This window comes from Eptatretus burgeri, chromosome 15 (genome assembly GCF_056783735.1).
Source record: "Eptatretus burgeri isolate ZD-2024b chromosome 15, Ebu_testis_v1, whole genome shotgun sequence".
Classification (NCBI taxonomy): domain Eukaryota; kingdom Metazoa; phylum Chordata; class Myxini; order Myxiniformes; family Myxinidae; genus Eptatretus; species Eptatretus burgeri.
The window spans coordinates 15,936,924-15,957,319 of record NC_140975.1 but is presented as its reverse complement, the minus strand read 5'-3'; the positions used below and the strand labels follow the sequence as shown (position 1 = coordinate 15,957,319).

The following is a 20,396-nucleotide window of genomic DNA, read 5'->3' as shown; positions in this document are numbered from 1 at the left end:
TTTTTGTAAGATATGTTAGTCAGCTTGTATTTTTTTTTTGTTTGTTTGTTTGTTTGTTTGTTTTGTTTGTTTGTCTGTCTGTAATCACGTATAAAAAATTCTGCAGAGCACAGTTATCATTGGAAATTTTTGTAACTTCGGATATCAGAGGCCTATAGAGGTCCCTTTCAGCGCACAAAATTTTGAAGGTCAAGGTCAAAGGTCAAGGTCACTTTGTCGCAAATCAGGGGAGTCGACGAAACCCTTATTTTTTGAGTAATTTTGATCGGATCGTTTTCAAACTTCATGGGAATATAGTTCATGGTCTGGCGCTCAGCTGATTAATTTTTGGTGGCGATTGGCCTTGACCTTCATGGTTAGCACCTAAGGTCAAACATATTTGACCCCAAGGTCAAATTTTCAAGTTTTAGGAACCATATCGTGTAGTACCTCAAATTGAACACCTCGATGAGTGCTTTCTAGATATGTCAAGCTTGAGACATTATGACGTCATTTGGTGACGTTATGAGGCAAAAGCATATTTTTCATGGTTACTCTGTAGAACGATTCTCATCGGAATCTCTCGTGGGCAGATATTCCTCAAGGAGTCGCTCCTGGTGGATAGCAGCTCTGTTCACCTCAGTGTGACCTTAAAGAAGTCACACGTGGTCACCTTTTGGCAAGATACAGGTCACCCTGCGGGTGACATTGGTTTATTTGTATGTTTGTGAGTGCGATAACTCACGGATGCTTTCATCTTTCTTCATCAAAACTTTACCAGAGGATCCCGAAGGACAAAAGTGAGGCTGTCAATGTATTTTCACGATAGAGGTCAAATGGTCAACATCGGCCAAAGGTATTCCTGGTGTGGGCTTAATGGTTAGGGTGGTGGGTGTGGGAACCTCTGATCCTGAGTTCAAATCCCACTCGGCTGTTGAATTAATACCAGGTGGGGTTGACTTTTCCTGTCATCCTTTCAAGGTCGGCAAAATGAGTACCAGCTTGCTGGTATCCTGTGTCGGAGGGGCGACCCATCCAGGATTGTGCTCAATAGCCAAGGAGACTGCTTAAGCAGCACCAACGATCTGCACAGAGTATGGTCCCAATGGATGGATTTTTATGGTGAATGCTGTGGGATCTTTATTACCAATCAACAGATTTTTTTTTTACAGGCAGGCAGGGCAGGGTGATTCATCGATGTTTTACAGGCAGGGTAATTCATCGATGTGTGTGCCATACCTCTGACGGACGTTACACTGGCGTCCCGTCTGCCGGAATTAGCGGACGTTAAAGATCTCGCTGTCTTTCGCAAAGAGTCTGCGAACTTCGACGGCACCATGAACAAATTACAAATTCCTGCTCTACTTGTACTCAGTCGAGCATCAGTCCTGGCCAGTCAGTTCATGGAAGACCTAGGCCTAACACTTTCCCCTAGCCAACCCTACAACAATGTTGGAATAATTGTCATTAAGAGAAGAAGATTATTTCATGTTCTCTTGAGAACAACCATTTGGACATAGCTGCTTCGACCATACTTATGTATTATGACAGCAACTAACATTGGATCCCACATTTCCTAATTACAGGCACGCTTTGTTGAGTTCACGTGACTTGTCAAAAAAGTACACAAATATTTGTGTTCATCATCTTGATCACCACATGAACGTGTGCAGATACCAATGGACCAGGCATGTTGGATGGGAGCAGCAGTGCACAGGCAACCATGGTCTTGGGAGAGGCAGAGCGGGTGCTCAGAGAAGGTGGGGTGGTGGCTTTACCTACAGACACCGTGTACGGCTTGGCATGCTTGGCCCAAAGGACTCTTGCTCTGAAAACCTTGTACACCATCAAGAGTCGTGTGGATGCCAAGCCACTTGCCATCTGCCTCGCTGAGCCATCCCAGGTTTACAGGTACTTGACCGTAAGCACCGTACTTGGCAGGGTCTGCATTCCTGGTGCTGCTTTACAGACAACTGCTTATGCCCTTTTCTCGTAGATTTTGCAACGTGACTATCTCAACTACCTTGCTGAACCGGCTGCTACCTGGACCTGTGACGCTCGTGTTCGAGCGATCTTCCCTGCTGAATCCTGAGTTGAACCCATACACTCAGGTAATCAAACACATGGTCCATGGCTGTGATTGAGGTGAAAATGGTGAAAAAAAAAATTCAGACTCCCAACAACGTATGTGGAAATGGGAAACCCGTAGGATCTCAAGGTGTTTTACATCTGATCCACTAGTTATGGAACTTCTTTGTCAATGCAAACGTATCCAAACACCACTCGCTTTTCTCTGGGTCCAGTTAGTTGGAGTGCGTGTACCAAGACACCCCCTGGTACAGGAATTGGTGCGGAGGTGTGGCGAGCCTTTGGCACTGACGAGCGCAAATCTCAGCGGGCAGCCGAGCTGTGTGTGCGCCGAGGTAAGTAGTAGACCTCACATTATTTCTGCCGAAAGCAGTTGAATCTAGTTCTCGCTGGTTTCAAGCAGGAAGTTGGAAGGAATGTTTGGATTTCACACATTAATGGCAGCAATAAAAACGTGTAACTGTACTCGTACAAGTACGCTTACAATGTCGAGCTCCTTGTACCGTTGGGTTGTTCCGAATTATAATTTTGAAATTCCTGCTCTCCTCTGCCGGTCACCGGTTGGAATGCAGGAAAGAGCACTGTGGTCGCTCAGTGAATGATTGTGGATGTGGTGGTGGGTGGGGTGCGAGGGCAGGGGGCAAGCAATGATAAAACTACATCATGGGTCTCACCATCTGCATGTTGCAGTGATGTGATAGCTTGAGATGAATCCCATCATTAGTGCTCGTGATGTCTTCTAGCTATGATTTAGGAAAACGCCAACTGTGTTAAGAATAGGGCATTGTAGATTTCGAGCAACTCGTTGGTCTGACTGCTGTTAGCCTGAATAAATTGTCAAAAATCCATCCCTTCCTTCCCCCACCACCCCCCCTTCACTGTGGCTAGGAATTTAAGCCTTTGTGGTCTTCGCTCTCACTGGTCATTGATGGTGGTCCAAGTTCCAGTAACTACCTTGGCTCCACAGTCGTTGACCTCTCCTCTCCAGGGTGCTTCAACATCCTCCGACACGGCTGGTATTGTGGAAGCTTTTTATAATATTCGATATAATGAACACTTTTCGTTTTCCACATTTCATCGCAAGCAGCCCTCCTGCTTTTATGCTGCCATGGATTTGTCGATTTCAGCTGCAGATGAACATGATTATTTGTAAATGGCAGATATTCTCGTCAAGGATGGGAAATAGGATTTGATAGGTTGGGACCGCCCAAGAACAATCTCGTGATGGTTGAGTTTGAAGCTCTGTCCCTGGAATTGTGACATCATTGGGAAATGCTTTGACAAAAAGTCTACGTTCGTCTGGGCTAAATGGGAGAGTTGTTGGAAATACGGTTTGATACAGTAAAACAGTTGGAAGACTAATTATTGCATTGCACCATGGTCTGCGGTGAGAGGGGAGATTGAAAATGAGACACCGTGTGTGTGTGTGTGTGTGTGTGTGTGTGTGTGTGTGTGTGTGTGTGTGTGTGTGTGTGTGTGTGTGTGTGTGTGTGTGTGTGTGTATGTATATATATAATTGGTATTCATGCACAGTTGTTTAATGAGCCATCGCTTTGTCCAATGCATACCAAGAAGGATATTGTTACGAATTTCGGCCCGCCCGGCGTGCGATTGGCCACGTAACTCGAATCGCGACCGCGTCGCCCACCGGAACAGACAATTCAGTCGTGACCCTCCTTGGAACTACTGCCAGGAGCTCGTCACGGGTGGGTCTTTCGACCACACCACAATCGTGCCAATCGGCCACCCGCGCAGTATAGGGATGTTCGCCAAACTCGACCTACCTAAAGCCCTGTCACACCTTGACGATTTAGCCAGCGTTTGCCGATTTATGAAAAATTTGTCTAAAACGCTGGCACACGTCGCATACGTTATGGGTACGTTTTGTATACGTTAAGAGCACACTGAAAAACACTGGCATACGTCGTAGTACGCTGGCTTTAAACGTTGTACTTTTGGGTTTTCCTCAAATTTTTTCATGCTTGAAATTTTACGACGTATGCCGGCATATGACTCGCACGTTCCGCTACGCGGGCCATAAGTTGTAGGCACGTCACGCGATCGTTGACACACGTCGAAACACGTTACTTGTAAGTTACTCATAAGTCGAGACGCGTCGAGGTAATGTTTAGCATACCCGAAACTTATTTATAACCTATGAGTAACGTTTTGTAAGCACGCTACACGAACGTTGTTCACACTTCGCAACACGTTACTTGTAAGTACCACTACTACTACTACTAACATCGACGTCACCAAATTCTCTCGAACTGCTACTGACATTGACATCGACTCAACATGGAGTCTGGAACACTGACGGGTTCCTCTTGTGAAGCCCATTTGTATATACCAAGTCCCCTAAACGCTGTCAATATGCCATTATACGGTAGATGTAAGTTAGAAACACGTTCAGTAAGTTCTGTGGTCGTCCGGAAGACGTCAATCAAATTCGTCTACATATGCCAATGTGCGTTTGAGATACGCTACACATAGGTTCAAAGCACGTTACTTGTAGGTTAAAAATTAAGTTTCGGGTATGCTAAACATTACCTCGACGTGTTTCGACTTATGAGTAACTTACAAGTAACGTGTGGCCGACGTGTGTAAACGATTGCGGAGCGTGCCGAGAACTTTTGCCAGCGTATGCGGAACTTGTGAGCCGTACGTCGTAAAATTTTCAGCATGCTTGAAATTTCACGACTTGCTAGACGTACCACGTAATATGCCAGCGTACTTCATTGTTTTTCAGCGTGCTCCTAACGTATACACAACTTACCTATACCGTATTCGACGTGTCCCAGCGTTTTAGACGCATTTTTCATAGGTCGGCATACGCTGGCTTAATCGTCAAGGTGTGACTGCGATGTTGACACTTCCAATTTTCAGGCGCTTATGATTTAAATCGGCGTGCGGCAGGTTTTTAACAGAGAACACCACGAGTTCGTTGGCGATACGTGCAGCGTGCTATGACCAAGTTAAACTTTCGTTGGGCATAGGTTGTAAACGCCGACAACAGGCTAAGCATTCATTGGTATAAGTTATCTTTAACACAACGAAACGTTCTGTGCCCGTTACGAATACGTTATGAATACGACCAAAACTTTAAAGAAAACCTCAAAACTTCACCGTACGCCAACGTTTTACATGCATTTTTATACGTTGCCATTCCTGGCGAAAACGTCAAGGTGTGACAGGGCTCGGAGTAGCTGTGCGAGTAGTTAACTGGGCGATCGTACCTTGCCGCTGGCCGGCCTAGGACATAAACCGCTTAAGTGGTCCGTTCCGTGCTTCAGTGATAACCGAGCGGTGTTATCGCCGACCCCGACGGATGTGATTCTATTTACTGGGTGCTTACACCCTTCTACCAATTCCTTCCGTGATACAAGATGGAACTTTCAAACAAGGGAAAGGACGCAACAAAACGGGGAACAGTTCAACAAGCATATTTATTGCACACTCAGACAAGGCACATATTTACAGCCATACAGTAAATCGTGCACGTGCACAGTGAAAGCAAGCAAAGGAAGAATTTACCATGAATAAAGTGTCTTTTTCACAGGCACACTTAGACAATTCTACTTGTAAGACGGCGCCACCACATGCATTTACACAAAAGCAAAGAAAAGCCCCCCTCCAAGACAAGGGTGGCAGACAGGTCCGTGGACCAAATGTACGTGGAACCTGGATTAGCGGCCAGGTCCACGAGACCGAAGGGTCTTACCTGCACCCTCGTGGCGCGATGGCGGGCAAGCCGTGATGTCAGCGTAGCTGCGCCTGGCTTCGTGCCCCTGGCGTGGCCGGTGAGCTCTCTCCGGCGTTCTCCGCGCAGGCACGTGTTCCACCGTCGGTACCACGGTTGGGGAGGGGAACGGACGGGGTTGCCGGCACTTTCTTAGCGGAGCTCGGTAAGGGAGAGGGGAATTGCTGACGCTCCGTCCAACGAGTTGACGCTTTGGACCGCACTGGCTCCGGCGAACTCCTCCTGGCTGTGGCCTCCACTACGCCCCTTCTCTGGCGGCGGTCCCCACTCAGCCCTCTGGTTCGCCTCTGAGCCCTCCTCCGCATCCCTGCTCCACTCAGCAACTCGCCCTCCTCCGCATCCCTGCTCCACTCAGCAACTCGCCCTCCTCGCCCCTCAACTTCGACCTGAGCTCCAAGCTCCTTCCTCTCCGTCGATCGGCCCCCGTCTGCTTTTCCACGTCTGCTTCAAGCTCCGTCTCCCGACTCTGCCCCACCGACACTGCCACTAGCTGCGTTGTGCTCGCGCTTATATAGTCCGGGGGAGGAGTGCATATGTAAATTTGTGGATCACAGCGGGTTTGGAGGCGGGGCTACACCACCTGATGCTCAGCCATTGGATGGATGAAAAGTGGGCGTGAATCATTCCTAATCCGATTTCTTCTTCGAAAAGATCCCATTCACAACCCATGGCACGACGCTCGGTAGAAAGGCGAAGGTGGTGGGAGTTTTCTGTGGTGGTTTGGGAAGGGTGTTGGTGGTGGCAATTTTGTTGTTGGCGGGCATCGTTTGAGAGTGGGGGTGAGGCGGTGTTTGCGGGGTGGGGTTGTGGAGGTGAAGGGGCCGAAGGTGGTGGTTGTTGTGGTGTTTGGTGTTGGTGGTGGCGATTTGGTTGTTGGGGGATGATTGATCCAAAATAACGACAGCAAAAGAAAACTGCTCTCTCTCAAAGGATCGCAGCCCTGTGAACACGAAAAAAATCCCTCTAAACAACGGTGGGGAAATCTAACTACACATGTACTTATCGTTATAACTGATCTAAGGTCCTTTATAGTGGTCTGCGAATTTCCACAGCCATAACAATATTTTAAGAAGGCAGTTGGGAGAGTGTGGAGTGGATTTTGGGGAGAGATGCGAGGAAGGGAAGCATTTACAGAACAAATCTTTGAGGTGTCGGGTGTCAAGAATTGTGGTATTTGCTAACCTAAGAAATAAAGTTAAAGTTCATCTGCCTGTGGACACACACACGCACACGCACACGCACACGCACACGCACACGCACACGCACACGCACACGCACACGCACACGCACACGCACACGCACACACACACACACGTAGCCTCTGTTTCGGATGAGACAATTGAATGAATGTGTAAAACTGAGCACGAGACCTTCCCCACCCTCCTCCCGTTCTCATTCAGTGCATACGAGGAGACCGTGGACCTCCTGCAACATGAGCACGGCCTCGTCGAGGAGCACTGAACAGGTGGTTTCTTCAGGCCCCAGTAGGCACATCGTGCTTTGCAATGCATTTGGACAACGACTACTGCTCACCAGTCACAATGGTGGTGGTGAATAGCATTCTGGGTAATTTAAAGTTAACTTTTTTTTTTTTCCTTCTTGTACAATCAACTCCTTTCAGAAAACAAACGTTGGTGAAACTCCTGAAACATCGATACCTGCAGCTGCACTGCAGCAACACAGTGACAGTTTTGATTGGTGTACGTAAATATGTTAAATTATTATCTATTTTTTTTTTCAATCAGGTTAAGAGTGGTTTTGACATCGGTTTACATGCGTCTGTTTTGACGATTGCTAGTTTGCTAACCCTGATAATGCTGGATGGGATATAGAGGCTTCCGATTTGTTTGCTTCTTGTCGAAATGTCAACGTCTTCCAACTTGTCAAATGTTTGTTTTCTTGCTTTGCACGAATGAATGTGAAAGTAAGACCGCATAAACAAAATGGATTTTATTTTTTTAAGCACGATATGGGATGAATGAAAGATTCAGGTGTAATGTTACATTCCGCATTCCAAGCAGTTTCGTCCTCCAAAATAATCGCACCAAGTCGGGGGCTTTGTTTTCATAATTTGATGGCTCGGGGCTCAGAGGTCTCCTCCAATCAAGGCCAACCGTTCACCTTAGCTCACAAATGGAGGAAAATCCCAGGCTATCTGACGAGGCCGGGTGCGGCGGACATCCACCCCGTCCGTACGGGAGGCACTTTTTTTGATGGTGGAATATTCAACCAAATGGAGGGGAAAACCGTAGCAAGCCGAGGGGGTTGTATTTATTCAGCGTGCAAGCATCGGTTATATTTTAACCTGAGATTTTTTTTATAAGTACGGTACAGTACAGTATACTGACTAGTTGAATGCAAAACTGTAAAAACGTGTGTGAGGGTAAAATGGTTGTTTATTAAAATGAGACATTTATAAGTCTGGTGGTGAGTTTGCATGTTCATTTGTTGGCAACTTGACAAAAGGTGATGTTTCTTCATTTATTTCTGTTTCTCCCTGAAGTCTTCACTTCCTCTGTACAAGATCGAGGCCCATGGATGGTAAAAAGTCAGCGAACTGACGACGGTGCATGCTTGACACAAACCAGCAAGGGAAATGAACGAATAGGAGAGGAGGGGATAAAAATACAGCAATTTGCAGGTAAGAGAGTAGAAAATATTGCAAGTCAGGATGGGGGAAAAATAACATGAGATGGTAGTGCACCTCCTGCTTGAAATCTTGGAGGGAAGAGTGGGATTGAACATTCACAGGAAGATGGTTCTTCAGATGTGAGAAAAGAGGACCAATGGAGTTGAGTTGGGCAGTCAGCGTGGATTGTGGAAGTTTAACCAGGTGAGGGTTAGTGGAAGAACGTGTGCATCTCAAAGTTGTTGGAAAGGGTCGGAAGGCTCAGGGAGCAAGCTCGGACGGAGGAGAGGCGCTAAAAGACCTGTATGCCTTGTACTCTGACGTCATGATGCGGACCATAGCTTTCCCACAGTCCAATAGGGTTTGTTTTTTTTTGGGACCATCTTGGTTTGGCCTTCATCCAAGTGCAAATGTTTGTACATCCCTGTTTCTCAAGAAGCAGAAAATGTTTTAATGCCAAGCTGCGTTTGTGCACAATGTGTAATTCGGCCATATATACATTAAATGAAAAAAAAACGAAGCAAAACCAGATTATTCAGGTAATGCTCAAGGTGGGGGAGGTTAGAATATCTGAAGTAAGAGATTAAAATACAAAATTTAAGCAATTGCCATCTTGCATCACGATGCACCAGTGTCTTTGTGGGGTGGGGGTGGGGGGGGGAAATTGGAGTCTTATCTTGAAAATTTACTTTTCCCCACCCAAAATAAACAAAACAAACTATGCAAAAGTGAAGAACTTAACCAGTCGTATTGATTGGTAAGTAGTTGTTAAAGTAGGCTGCTTGGATAGCCTAGAACGGCCTTGCCTAGATTTGAATCCGTGTTTCACAGGCAGGGTGCTTGATCATTGTGTGCTGTCTCTCAGATGGACGTTGAGCTGGGCAGACCTCTACTAGCATTAGTTGTGACCGTTAAAGATTCCATGGTGGTCATTTGTGAAGTGGGTGAGTTATTGCCAACATGAACAAATTAAAGAGCAGGTTTTGGGTCGCTGATGACCTTGCGTGATTCGAAGGTTGTAATCGCATTAATAATCGTTGGGCAATTATTTTCTTACATTTGAAACTCAAAATATGCGAAAATTAACTTTTCAGTCAAAACTTTTATCATTGATCGAAAAACAGACCAGAATTTACCGAAGATGCTATGACGTCACGTTCTCCGAAAACTTCGTGAACATTCGGAAACAGCATGTGAACAATGGCGAGATGTGAATCGGAGAGCGATTTCAGTGGCGATGAAATTGAGTGTTTTCATTCCGATATTGCTGAGGACGAGTTGGAGGATGATGGGAATTTATACTATGGTTTTTGGCCCTGAGCCATATAAATTTGAGCCACTTGCAAGTGCCAGAAAACGTGCCTATTTCGTGTACAAGTGGCAGGACTTGCTGCCCGGCAGTTCACACTGACAGACTCCACCAGACAGATTGGTTTGTAGATTTTCATTTTCTTGTTCGATGCATAAAATAATGTAAAGTTTGATTTGTCATAAAATAATGTAAAGTTTGATTAACTTGATATAATAATTTTTAACCCTCTCATCACTCAAGTCAAATAGAATGAATCAATAATTGACCCAAATATATTATACACCAGAGCCTTGGCGTTGAAGTCTTTCTCACAGCTGAGCTTGACCCCAGCGAAAGTGAACAGTCAGAACAAACTAACTTTCAAGAGACTGTTGTGGCATATAAATACCAGAACATGTTTAGCCTCATTGGGAAATATTCTACCAAATTTAGAAAAAAAAAAAGTGGAAAATTGATCAATTTTTTACAATTGAAATGAAATAGCCCAATTTGCTGATGCTGTTAAAAAAGTAATTTAATCAACAATAAGTTGATTTGTTGAGAAATTTTTTCATGCTTGTTTTTCAGAAAGTTTGTGTTTTTTCCCTGTACTCTTTAAGAATCCATTTCAAGGTTTTTCTCACTTAAACTCAACAATTGATTCTGTGACAGAGCAGTATCTGGAGAACTTGTCAACCAACAACTCATATTCAGAGTGGTGATCAGATGTGTTTATGCCTTCGTAATCCTCGGCTGTGAAATACATGATTAGCCCAGATTCCCCATTAAATGCATGTTTTGCCAGGTCGTTCGGTAAATGGACGTTACATGTGTGTCGGGAGGTGTAAGAGGCTGTTCATTGTTCGTACATTGGTGGTGGACTGAGAGCTTCTTCTTCTTTTTCCTTCCTCTCTCTGGACAATAGTCCCTGCCCAGTGCTCTGAGGGGGAGTGGCCTCGAGAAGGAAGTGAAACTGAAGGGAGGAGCCAGTCGGCTTTGAGGCGAGCGAGCGCCGGAAAGGCAGTGGTGGATCTGCCGAGGGAGTAACTGAGCCTGAGTGTCTGTCAGCTTCATAAAGGGGCACGCCCCAAAAGAAAAGGAGGAAGTGAAACTTAGGCAAGCGAGCGCCGAAAAGGAGAAGTAAAACTGCAGTCGGCCGAGAGGCGAGAGGGAAAATGAGTGCGCCGAGTCTGCCATTTGGCAGTAAGAGAAACTGCCTGCGCGTCGAGTCTGCCATTTTGGCAGTGGGAGAGGCCGCCTGCACGTCGAGTCGGAGTAGTTTTGGCCGGCGGTGCCTCCTCGCCCACAGACCCAGCCTGCGGAGCCCAACACCTCAATTTGGCCTTGTCTGGTGAACAGGCCAGGCCTGGACTTGTTTGTTGGACCTTGTGAAAAGCCAGCTGGAGCATACCACAGATCTTTCGTCTTGGGCCGTCGACCTTACGCGGGGTCTGAACGCGCCGAGGCTGCGTGCGTTAGGGCTGCGACAAATGGACGACTCCGCCATTTTGCCACGCGGCGTGTTTGAGCTTGGGTGCTCGAATCCTTGGATATCGGCTTGTCACGAGCCACATTCGGGTCTTTGACACGTTTCCTCTCGTCCATGAAGCATGGCCAAGTACTCTGTCTTGTCTGCATGCTGTCTAAGGTTGTATCTCGTTAGGGTCCCCTTCGAAACCCGTAATCCATAGCTCCCAAGTTAAGAACGGGTTATAGATTAATCATAACTGTCGTGAATGCTTTGCTTGTGTCGTGTTCCCCGATGTGTCCCCAATAAATCTGGCTGATTCGTATGAAGTTGCCGCTTTGAATTAATTCGTGCCACGCCGAGGAACGATCCGCTCGATTTGGATGTAAAAACCAAAATGGTTACAGACTGGCAGAATTCGCTTGGTCTCTGACAAAACCAGTCTGTAACCGGGGTCTATTCCCCCAACTGGTAAGGTCCAGGTGTACGTTGGTATCAAGGTGCGTGACCCAAGGCCTGTGCCGAACCAGCTGGTGTTATATCGCCGGAGACGGCGGTGGTTAAGTGACGCCGAATATTCAACATTTGGCTGTCGAGAGTAGGGTGCGAGCCCCACCACCGCTGAATCCTTAACAATATAGACAATTGCAAGCTCAAAAAAACAAACGGCCCGCTGAACTGGACACTTCTTCAATGAGCGAGTGAGCGTCCGCTTTGTTTTGGATAACGTGACGTCAACATCCATATATGGCACACGCCTGTTTTTTTTTTCAACAGCCTCGAGAAATTTCATTAATTTTCCCAATAGTTAGGCGACCACAATAGTTTGCATCGAAGTATTTAATGCACATATATTGATAAATTTTCACAACATGTTTGGTGACCCGCAACCTGCTCTTCAAAAATCCCACTAACTGACGGGGTGCGGGTCCTGCATCATCGGGACAGCTGTGCCCACAGGGAATGATGCTACCCATGATAGAAGTTATTTGCTGATGTACGTTAAGCGGGAAGACCAATCCACTCGTATTGGTGGACGTTAAAGATCCGACAGTGTCTTGTGCGAAGTCGAGGTAAGCTATCCCCGCCACCCTGAATAAGTTACAAATTCCTGCCCTGACTGCTGGAAAGATAACCACAAACCCCCCAACATAACCTTTGCACAGCAACTGCTTTCGCAACACAATCAAAATTCTGGAATGAGGAGGCAGCCAGAGCCCGACCCCAGTGGCGCGAAAATGGTTCAGCACAGCATAGATTCATTCATTCCTCGAGCAGTATGGAGGATTTTTTTTCCAAAGTAGAACAGATGTGGGATGTTGCTTTTTTGTGCAAAGAGGAAAGGTGTTCAGCAATCACAGAAAGGGCCCTTGATAGCAATGGTAGATAGTTTATCATCATGATTTCCTTTCTTGAGATTCAGGGTATCCACACATTCACATGTAGAATGGTTGTGTCACCCCCCCTCCCCCAAATAAAATATGTAATGTACAGAGACAAGCACTCATGAATGTTTTGGGGGTAGGGAGGTGTAATTTTGGACTTCCTCAAGGCTGATCAAATAATAATTACTGTTCTGATGGAGAACACTCGTTTTGGAAATAACTGATTATGCAAAAAAAACCACAACCGCACCTTACAGTAATACAGTTTATTTGTCATTATGTGAACGCGAGAGCATCCAATTCTCCCCTCCTCACCTCTCACCCCCAAGAGTTCCCAATGCACACCTTATTAAACACACTAAGCGAGTTCATGCACACCGGGCAGGGATGGAAACTCGATTTTACATCCTTCATACGTGAGAACACTTGGCTTGAACTTCGCATCAGCTGGTACAAAAACAAAAGAATCCTGCACGCAGAGGTCTATGGTTGGCTGTTCCAGGTTACGTCCTCAGCATCCGCTTATTCCGTTCGCTACTCACGTGCCCGAGGGCAACAACAACAAAAAAGACCATTTACATCTGCTATGTTTACCATCCGAAGGAGCTCTATTGACAGAGGGGAAAGGTGGTTCTTCAAAAGTTTTTATAATAATTAAAATAAAATTAAAAAAAAATAAACAGATAAAGCTTGCTATCATGAGCAGCAAATGGCAGAAACACCAGGAAAATGAAAACAAACAAACAAAAAAAAAAAGTGGAAATAAAAAGAATACCAACTTGAGATGGCACGTACACATTTCTCTGGATAAACCACACAGCAGCCAAGAGCACGAGCGACATGTTCAAAGGTGGGACAACAGGACTGCACCACCAAGCAAACGCAGAGCTCACCGCAACATCGTGTTGAATTGCAAACGGCGTGACGATTTCGCCAACGCGTGCCCGACGACATGAACACGACGAGCTTGTGTTCGGGCAGGTATAACCACGTGCGGCGGTGCGCACGGACACAATGTGGAATGAAACGAATGAACCTGAACAAGCTAGGGATGTGAACACAGAACTATTTACAATAAGCTAAAAGATCTTTTCGACATCACAAAAACTCCCAACTGCATTTAATCTTCAAATTATTTACATAATAAATGCTCCCCCCCCCCCCCAAGCATCGAGCAAAGTAAACGCAGAGATGAAACCCAAAATATGATGAGGAAAAGAAAGACACCTGCGTTGCAAACACGAGGATGTGGGAAATTGCGATAGTGTACAGGCTCGAAACCCGAGGTACAGTGCAAGCACATTGGGTCGGCGGCCCACGTCGACCGCAATAAATCACTATTGCTGCTCAAGCACCCCTCCCTATATTGCTCCCCTCCCTTTGGATCGACCAACACTTGCATCATTCACAGTGAAGTCAACATCGTCGTTTGTCGTCGTCCTCACTATCCTCCTTTCTCTCTGGTTTTACATGATTTTGAGACACCAAGCAAATTGGTTGAGTGGTGTTTGTTGGGTAGGGAGACCCCGGGTCGCTTGCCTGTATGCGTGTGGGACCTACATGTTCAGGGATCTATTTTTTTTTTTTCTTTCAAGTATAAGGAAAACACATCTGGCAAAGAAAAACCTCTTACAAGAGGTTTAGAAGCTGAGATCTATACAAATTCAACTTTGGGAGGGGGGGCGGGGGTAGAGGGAATGGGGGAGGAGAAAATAAAGCAAAACAAGCCTTGTAGTTTCAGTTTTTAGCTCAACCAAACACCCTACTGGCAAGATGGGGGCTAAGAGTTCTGTGAAGTTCCGGTAAAGAACTACCAATACGCGAGGAAAGCTGCCCACTTGATCCTGCAATGACGAGGGTTTTGCGGTACGCAACTGCCGGAAGGTTGGAGACGAGTTTTGGGAGAATCATGCGAGACCTTTTTGAAACTCTAAGGCAAAAGCAATGGTGACAATGAGTGGTCATCAATGACAAACTACAGCAGTCAGAGACAAAGGCAGGCAATCCAAACTTAACATGGCCATCTTAAAGGAACCTCAGGTTAACACTTCTCCCTGGTAGATACAAGTTACATCATAAAAAAAGTGGAACCGGAGAGAAAAGGTGTAAATCTAACAGCAACGAACTACGATGGTTTGTAATATGAATGGATATCCACACAGATTAGTTATGGAAAGTAGAGAGAGGAAGGAAGGGTGAGGGGTTTCGTCTCACTGGGTACAAAATGGCTCAGTGGATCAAATCCAAACTGGAACTAAATAAGAGATAACTATTGTAACAGTTCAACTGCAAAGCCCCATTCGATAGAAGGGCAAGGGAGGGAGGGGTGGGGGGGAGGGGTGTGTGTTTGGGATAGTAATACAGCAATAATAAAAACCACCTGTTGTACCAACCCCAGTGCAGGAAACTGTTCAAACGAGCATCAAGATAAATAAATGAAGAAATGTAACTGTGAAGTTCACCAATGGGGGAGGAGTTGAGCTCAACATTTCACACAATGGTTTCCATGACAACCCCAATGATGCAAGGTTACAGTATTGGACAAAAGTGTGCTGCATGAGGTGTGACAAATGCCATGTGATGTGATGTGATGTTCAGCGAATACTTGAAGATGAAAGTGTGTGTGGAGTGGGGGGAGGTGTGAGGGGCTACAGGAAAGAAAAACAAAAAGGGTAGGAGAGGAGGTCAATAGGTGAGGAGCATCTCAGCAGCTTGTGCTCGACTTCTCTGTGATTAGTGGCTTCAAGTCAAGCTGGAGACTCTCGTGGCTCAGGATCTTGGGCTCCAGCCTAACAGAGACAAAATCCAAGACGAATGTGATCCTTTGTCAAAATACTTTTGTGGTAACGATACCAGCGATGTTTAAAAATGTCATAAAGTGGTTTAGAAGTTATCTTTAATCAAGGTTTAAGAGAAACGCTGGCAACAAGCATTGACTATACGGTCTTGATTGCGCAAGCAAATAAATGCAAAAAACATTTCGGGAGCAGGAAGTATGAGAAAGTACCTGTCACGAGGTGTGTGAGGACAGACGACTCGCAGGGTACCGATAAGTGCTCCAGCACCCAGCGTCCCGACGAGGAGCAGCAGCGCGGCGCTCCAGAGGAGGGACAGGGCCTGAGCCCATAGCTGCCTCCACAGACGGCAAAGCTCCTGGCGTAGCAGCTCGATGCGTTGGCACACCACCTGGGTAGTGCAACCGAGGCATCTCAGTAAAGTCAAATGAATGGGTATAAATTATGGACAATGTGGGCAGATGAGTTTGGGTGGCATACCCTGTACGAGGAGGGTGCTTCTGCACGCAGAGGTGTCTCGGGGAGTTTTCCTGGCTCGGCCACCTCCTCCAATGTGGTTTCCGCTTGGCCCAGGGGATAGTGACTGGTTGTTTGCAGCAGTCCTGCTGGCACCTCTGCGCAGAGAAAAGAAATAAACTAATTTTCAATGAGCCAATTATTCAGCATTAGTCTGTTGCACCGACAGAGCACCCAGCCCACAGTATCTTTAGAATCAATAAGGCCGTTGCATACCAACACCCTATCCAACCGACAAATTCCCGCCTTGACCGACGTGGGCATTGTTGCATCAGGCCCAGCAGAGTCATTCACAATCAAATCCTGGTCAAATGTTCGTTCGTTCAAAGACACCACAGAGAGAAATGTTTCGAGCCATGTACGAAACTTGGCATGATTAACTAAAGGAGTAACAAAAGGTAAAACTAGAGCTTGGAGGGTGGTTCAAGATCAACGAGGACTCTCTCATTCGAGGTTGGCCTGCACCAATTCACAGCCATGTTTATTCGTGTTTCACCACTTGAGCACCGTAAGCAAGAGCGATGCACAATTGCTGCACCGCACAGCTCATTCTCCTAACTTTGGCTCAACTGGCATTATCGTTTCCTCAAAAACTTCATGACACAACAATGTTCCACAAACATGTGGAACGTGAAACACAGTTTGCCTCAGTCTTGGGAATACCTGGAATGCTCTGTGCAGCTGTGACATCGCAGGTTCACATTCGAGTTCAAGATGTCGCCAATACCGATGTACGAGCAATTATGTCGTTATTTTAGCAGAAAGTGGAGGATAACATTTAACTGTCGCCATACGAAACAACTGAACAAAGCAAGCAAGATTCGGATGCAAATGTAATGGCCAGCATATTGAATGTTTTTAAGGGAAACGAGCCTCTCTGACAAGTGAACGGAAATGACACGACGTTGATCGAGATCTGCCAACCTCCATGGGAAGCAAGGTGACGTTTTGGATGTTAACCCTTTATCGGGGGAAAAAAAAGAGGGCTAATACCTGAAAAAAAAAAATCAGCTTCTTTTGGCTTCTCACAGTGGTTAGCATAGCTCTCTCAACATCCTATCAATTTCCTGAATTGTTCTTGTTGTCTGCCGACACAGATAAGCACGATAAATGCTGTTCTGCTTCTTTCTTCGTCTGTGATAATGACTTCTCTTTGGCAGAAATTATCCTCCAGAGAATGATTTAATTGCAATGAACACCTGAAAATCTGATCAAAGTATCGCGGGCAAGTCCTTTCGCAGAAATTAGGAGCCAAATATACCCAATGGTTGAGACACGTGGCAAGAAAAAGAAAACAAGTAAATAAACATGGCTCAAAGGTCTCCAACTGTCAGTCACCGGTTAATTCTGCATGCATACGAGAACAACTGAGGAAGGCTGTCTTGCAGGTACCTTTCCCAGGCAGGTTGGGTGATGTGCCCTGCACGTCGGAATCCCTGGGCGCACTAAACAGCATGCTCTGCTCAAACGGGACAAGAGCCACCGAGTGGCCGGTCAGCTCCCCCGGCTCTCCTCCCAGCAGAAGACGCACCATCGGGACCTCTTGCTGGTGGACCTGAAAACGATGAGTTGTCAGTGGGCTTTAATCTTTGAAAACACAACCAGCTTGTTTCATCCTGCATGTGCATGACAGGTAAGTTTTGAGTGGAAAAGCTCCAACCATCTGATCTGATCCACTGTTTGAGGTTTAGCGCCTTGCAAATCAAATAGAGTTTCACCTCGACGCCGTTCACAGCGACCACTTCATCTTGGACCACAACCTCACGCTCTATTCCTGGCAGAGACGACGGTGCTTCTAGTGCCAGCACTCTGATCTCCACCGGTCGTGCCTCCACGCTTCCGTTCTCCCCAACCACAGCTGCACACACCAAGGTGAACAAGTCAGCAGAACATACGAAGGCACACAAGCAGTTGGTTTGCGCCAACAAGATAAATCATTTTATTGCAAATTAATTCACTGAAATGATGCATTAATTAAACTACACAAAAAAAACACAACCATTTGTTTTATATTCTTACAAGATGAAGATTCATCAAAAAATGAGCTTATGCAGGTTATGAACTGCCAGTGGAGCAACAGTTGGACACAATAATGGAAGGAATGAAGAAACGTAGAGACAGAGTAAGAAAAAAACAGAAAGGTAGAGTGAGAAAATTAAAGATGCTGGAATCTCAGTTTAAAATCCAATATACTGTCTACATTTGGTCATCAATCTATTCAAATACATTTGTATTCCGCATTGAAGGACCGTGAACTAATGTCGCCTCAAGTCCATTTCCTTCATGTAATATTTAAAATACGTGCTCCTCCAATCATGAGCATGAAAGCAGGTGTGGTGAGAAGCAGGAACGGCGAGCTGAGGACGCACCGACAAGAGCGTGCCGCTTGATCCGCATCACCATGTTGAGGCTAACGAGGAAGGCGTTCACATAGACTTGTCCACCCAACGTCCCGACCACAACGGACACCTGCAGCGCACACACATCCGAGATTCACTCGTCTGCGCTATGTTACATTTCCTGAGCTGGGGAATTGCTGCCGTTTTTTTTTATTTTTTATTTTTTTCTTTGTCGTCTTTCTTTCTGTTACCCGTTCATTGATCGGTGCAAATCCTCACACCAGAAACTTGGACACTGAGCCTTGATGTGCAAACCTGTACGTCGATTTCAAAGCAAGCAACAAAACGAGCAATAAAACCGAGTTTGACCTTTGACAAACCCTGGCCACGCAGTCGCGATAAACATCTTCAAATCTGCAAACCAGAACGGTTTAAAATAAAGACCGTCATCACAAAGCGTTCTGGAATACGACCTGTGTATAATCCAAATCTTAGTGGACGGCCAGTTATTCAATCCCGGGACAGGTTGGGGGGGGGGGGACTAAAAGAATGTCCTAATTAACAGCACGAAAGCCTAGCCCCAGCGGTATGAGCACAAACCCATAAACCGCCGCAACCACGTGATCACACTGTGCAGCCTCGTCCAGGAATGAAGACAAAGATCTGCAATGGCAGGAATGTCATCCTACCAGTTTGACGAGATCATTTTCATGTATAAACAAATCTAGAAATGGTGGCCCAAACTGACTTTCCCTACAAGTCCCACGGTCTCAGCATGTGGAGGATCCTTGTTCCCAGTGGATTGTGACGACACGAGAAAGGCAGCTGCTTCATCATGCGCCGGACAAATGACCGACGTAAACCAGGAGGAAAACTGGACCCTCATCGATGCTGTTTGATGGAAATTGGGGCGGTTAAGAGAATAAGAATGCCGGCAAACGTCAACGTTCAAAACACGACGGCAGGAACAATTAAACGGGTCGGCAAAAGGACGAAGTAGTCGACGACAGACAGAATGCCTTAGCTTGCAATCCGGGGCCTCAATTAGCGAATGAGAATGTTGCGTCGTGGCTCAAGTGGCGTTGCATAATGTGTTCCTGGTTGAACAAGCTGGTTAAACACTTGGAGTAAGTCTTTCAATCCTGATAAATCTCACTCTCACCATCTCTCTCAGAAAAGACCATCATGCAAACCCTCCAATCTACTTTCTTAACAATCCTCTTGAAAAAGTTCAGTCATTCAAACTCCTGGGTCTCACGACCAGCCATGATCTTTCTTGGTCAAATCACATTTTGAAGTTGGCCTCCAAAGCCAGCCACCAACTGGGCATCCTCCATTGTGCAAAGTCCTTCCTTGGCACATCTGAACTCCTATCCAACTACAAAGCCTGTATCCACAGCTTGTGGAGTACTGTTTTTCCTTATGGGCTGGAACCCCTGCCTCATATCTAGCTTAGCTTGATGCCGTGGAAACAAAGGCCTTCAAGATCATTGGACTCTCCCGCAATGAAGCCGACTCTGTGAGCCGATCATTTTCACATTGCAGACAGATCAGTGGTCTGTCTTCCACCATCTCTTGCTTTTGCCCACTCTGCTCTGTCCCTCCAGGTTTCTGCAGGGTGCATGAGGCCCACCATCAACCCCCTTCTGGTGAAACTCCCAAAATCCAAGATCACTGCTCACCTCCACTCATTCATTCCTCTCTACCCCTCCCCCCCCACTCTGTGGAACCAACTTCCACATTTTCTTTAGTCTCTTTCCTCCCTCCAAGTTTTCAAGACAGCTGTTCACCACAATCTCAGATCACACCCAATCCAAAACTGTAATCTTTTCTACACTCGTTAACTTCCCTCATCCCCTTCCATGTTTACAGTTTTTCCCTCCTGGCCTTCTGTATCCATCTTGTCAACCCCATGCATCCTCTCCTGTCCCCCATTCCTCTCCACACCCATTGTTTGTCCTTCACAGCATATTCAAGTCTGCCTCTATATTGTCCTTCAACAAAGAAGTTTTCCTCGAGGCAGACTTTACTCCTGCATGAAGGCTGGTGCCCCCACCCTTTATACTGTTACGTCACGTTACGTTCTGATCCGTTCAGTGTACTAGCTCTTCCATGAAGCTGGACTCCAGAAAAAACAAAACAAAAA

General features: G+C 46.1%; 2 protein-coding genes across 9 annotated transcripts in view; one reads left to right on the top strand and one right to left on the bottom strand.

The window, feature by feature from the left end:
* Nucleotides 1-11,540, top strand: part of YRDC (yrdC N6-threonylcarbamoyltransferase domain containing) — a 13,719-nt gene extending 2,179 nt beyond the window's left edge. For 2 of the 5 annotated variants that reach the window (XM_085855840.1, XM_085855837.1), the window contains 5 exons: nucleotides 1,653-1,890; nucleotides 1,976-2,090; nucleotides 2,283-2,402; nucleotides 2,956-3,083; nucleotides 7,228-11,540. In XM_085855840.1, coding sequence (XP_085711966.1) covers nucleotides 1,653-1,890; nucleotides 1,976-2,090; nucleotides 2,283-2,402; nucleotides 2,956-3,083; nucleotides 7,228-7,288 — 662 coding nt within the window. In that variant the 3' untranslated portion in view covers nucleotides 7,289-11,540. The remainder of the gene's footprint in view (nucleotides 1-1,652; nucleotides 1,891-1,975; nucleotides 2,091-2,282; nucleotides 2,403-2,955; nucleotides 3,084-7,227) is intronic. The other 3 variants (XR_015051466.1, XM_085855839.1, XM_085855838.1) reach the window with 3 other exon arrangements.
* Nucleotides 11,541-12,851: 1,311 nt separating this feature from the next.
* GINM1 (glycosylated integral membrane protein 1) overlaps nucleotides 12,852-20,396 on the bottom strand; it is an 87,559-nt gene continuing 80,014 nt past the window's right edge. For all 4 annotated transcript variants that reach the window (XM_085855832.1, XM_085855833.1, XM_085855834.1 and 1 more), the window contains 6 exons: nucleotides 18,281-18,380; nucleotides 17,630-17,769; nucleotides 17,304-17,466; nucleotides 15,876-16,009; nucleotides 15,608-15,786; nucleotides 12,852-15,389 (listed from right to left, as the gene is read on the bottom strand). In XM_085855832.1, coding sequence (XP_085711958.1) covers nucleotides 15,305-15,389; nucleotides 15,608-15,786; nucleotides 15,876-16,009; nucleotides 17,304-17,466; nucleotides 17,630-17,769; nucleotides 18,281-18,380 — 801 coding nt within the window. In that variant the 3' untranslated portion in view covers nucleotides 12,852-15,304. The remainder of the gene's footprint in view (nucleotides 15,390-15,607; nucleotides 15,787-15,875; nucleotides 16,010-17,303; nucleotides 17,467-17,629; nucleotides 17,770-18,280; nucleotides 18,381-20,396) is intronic.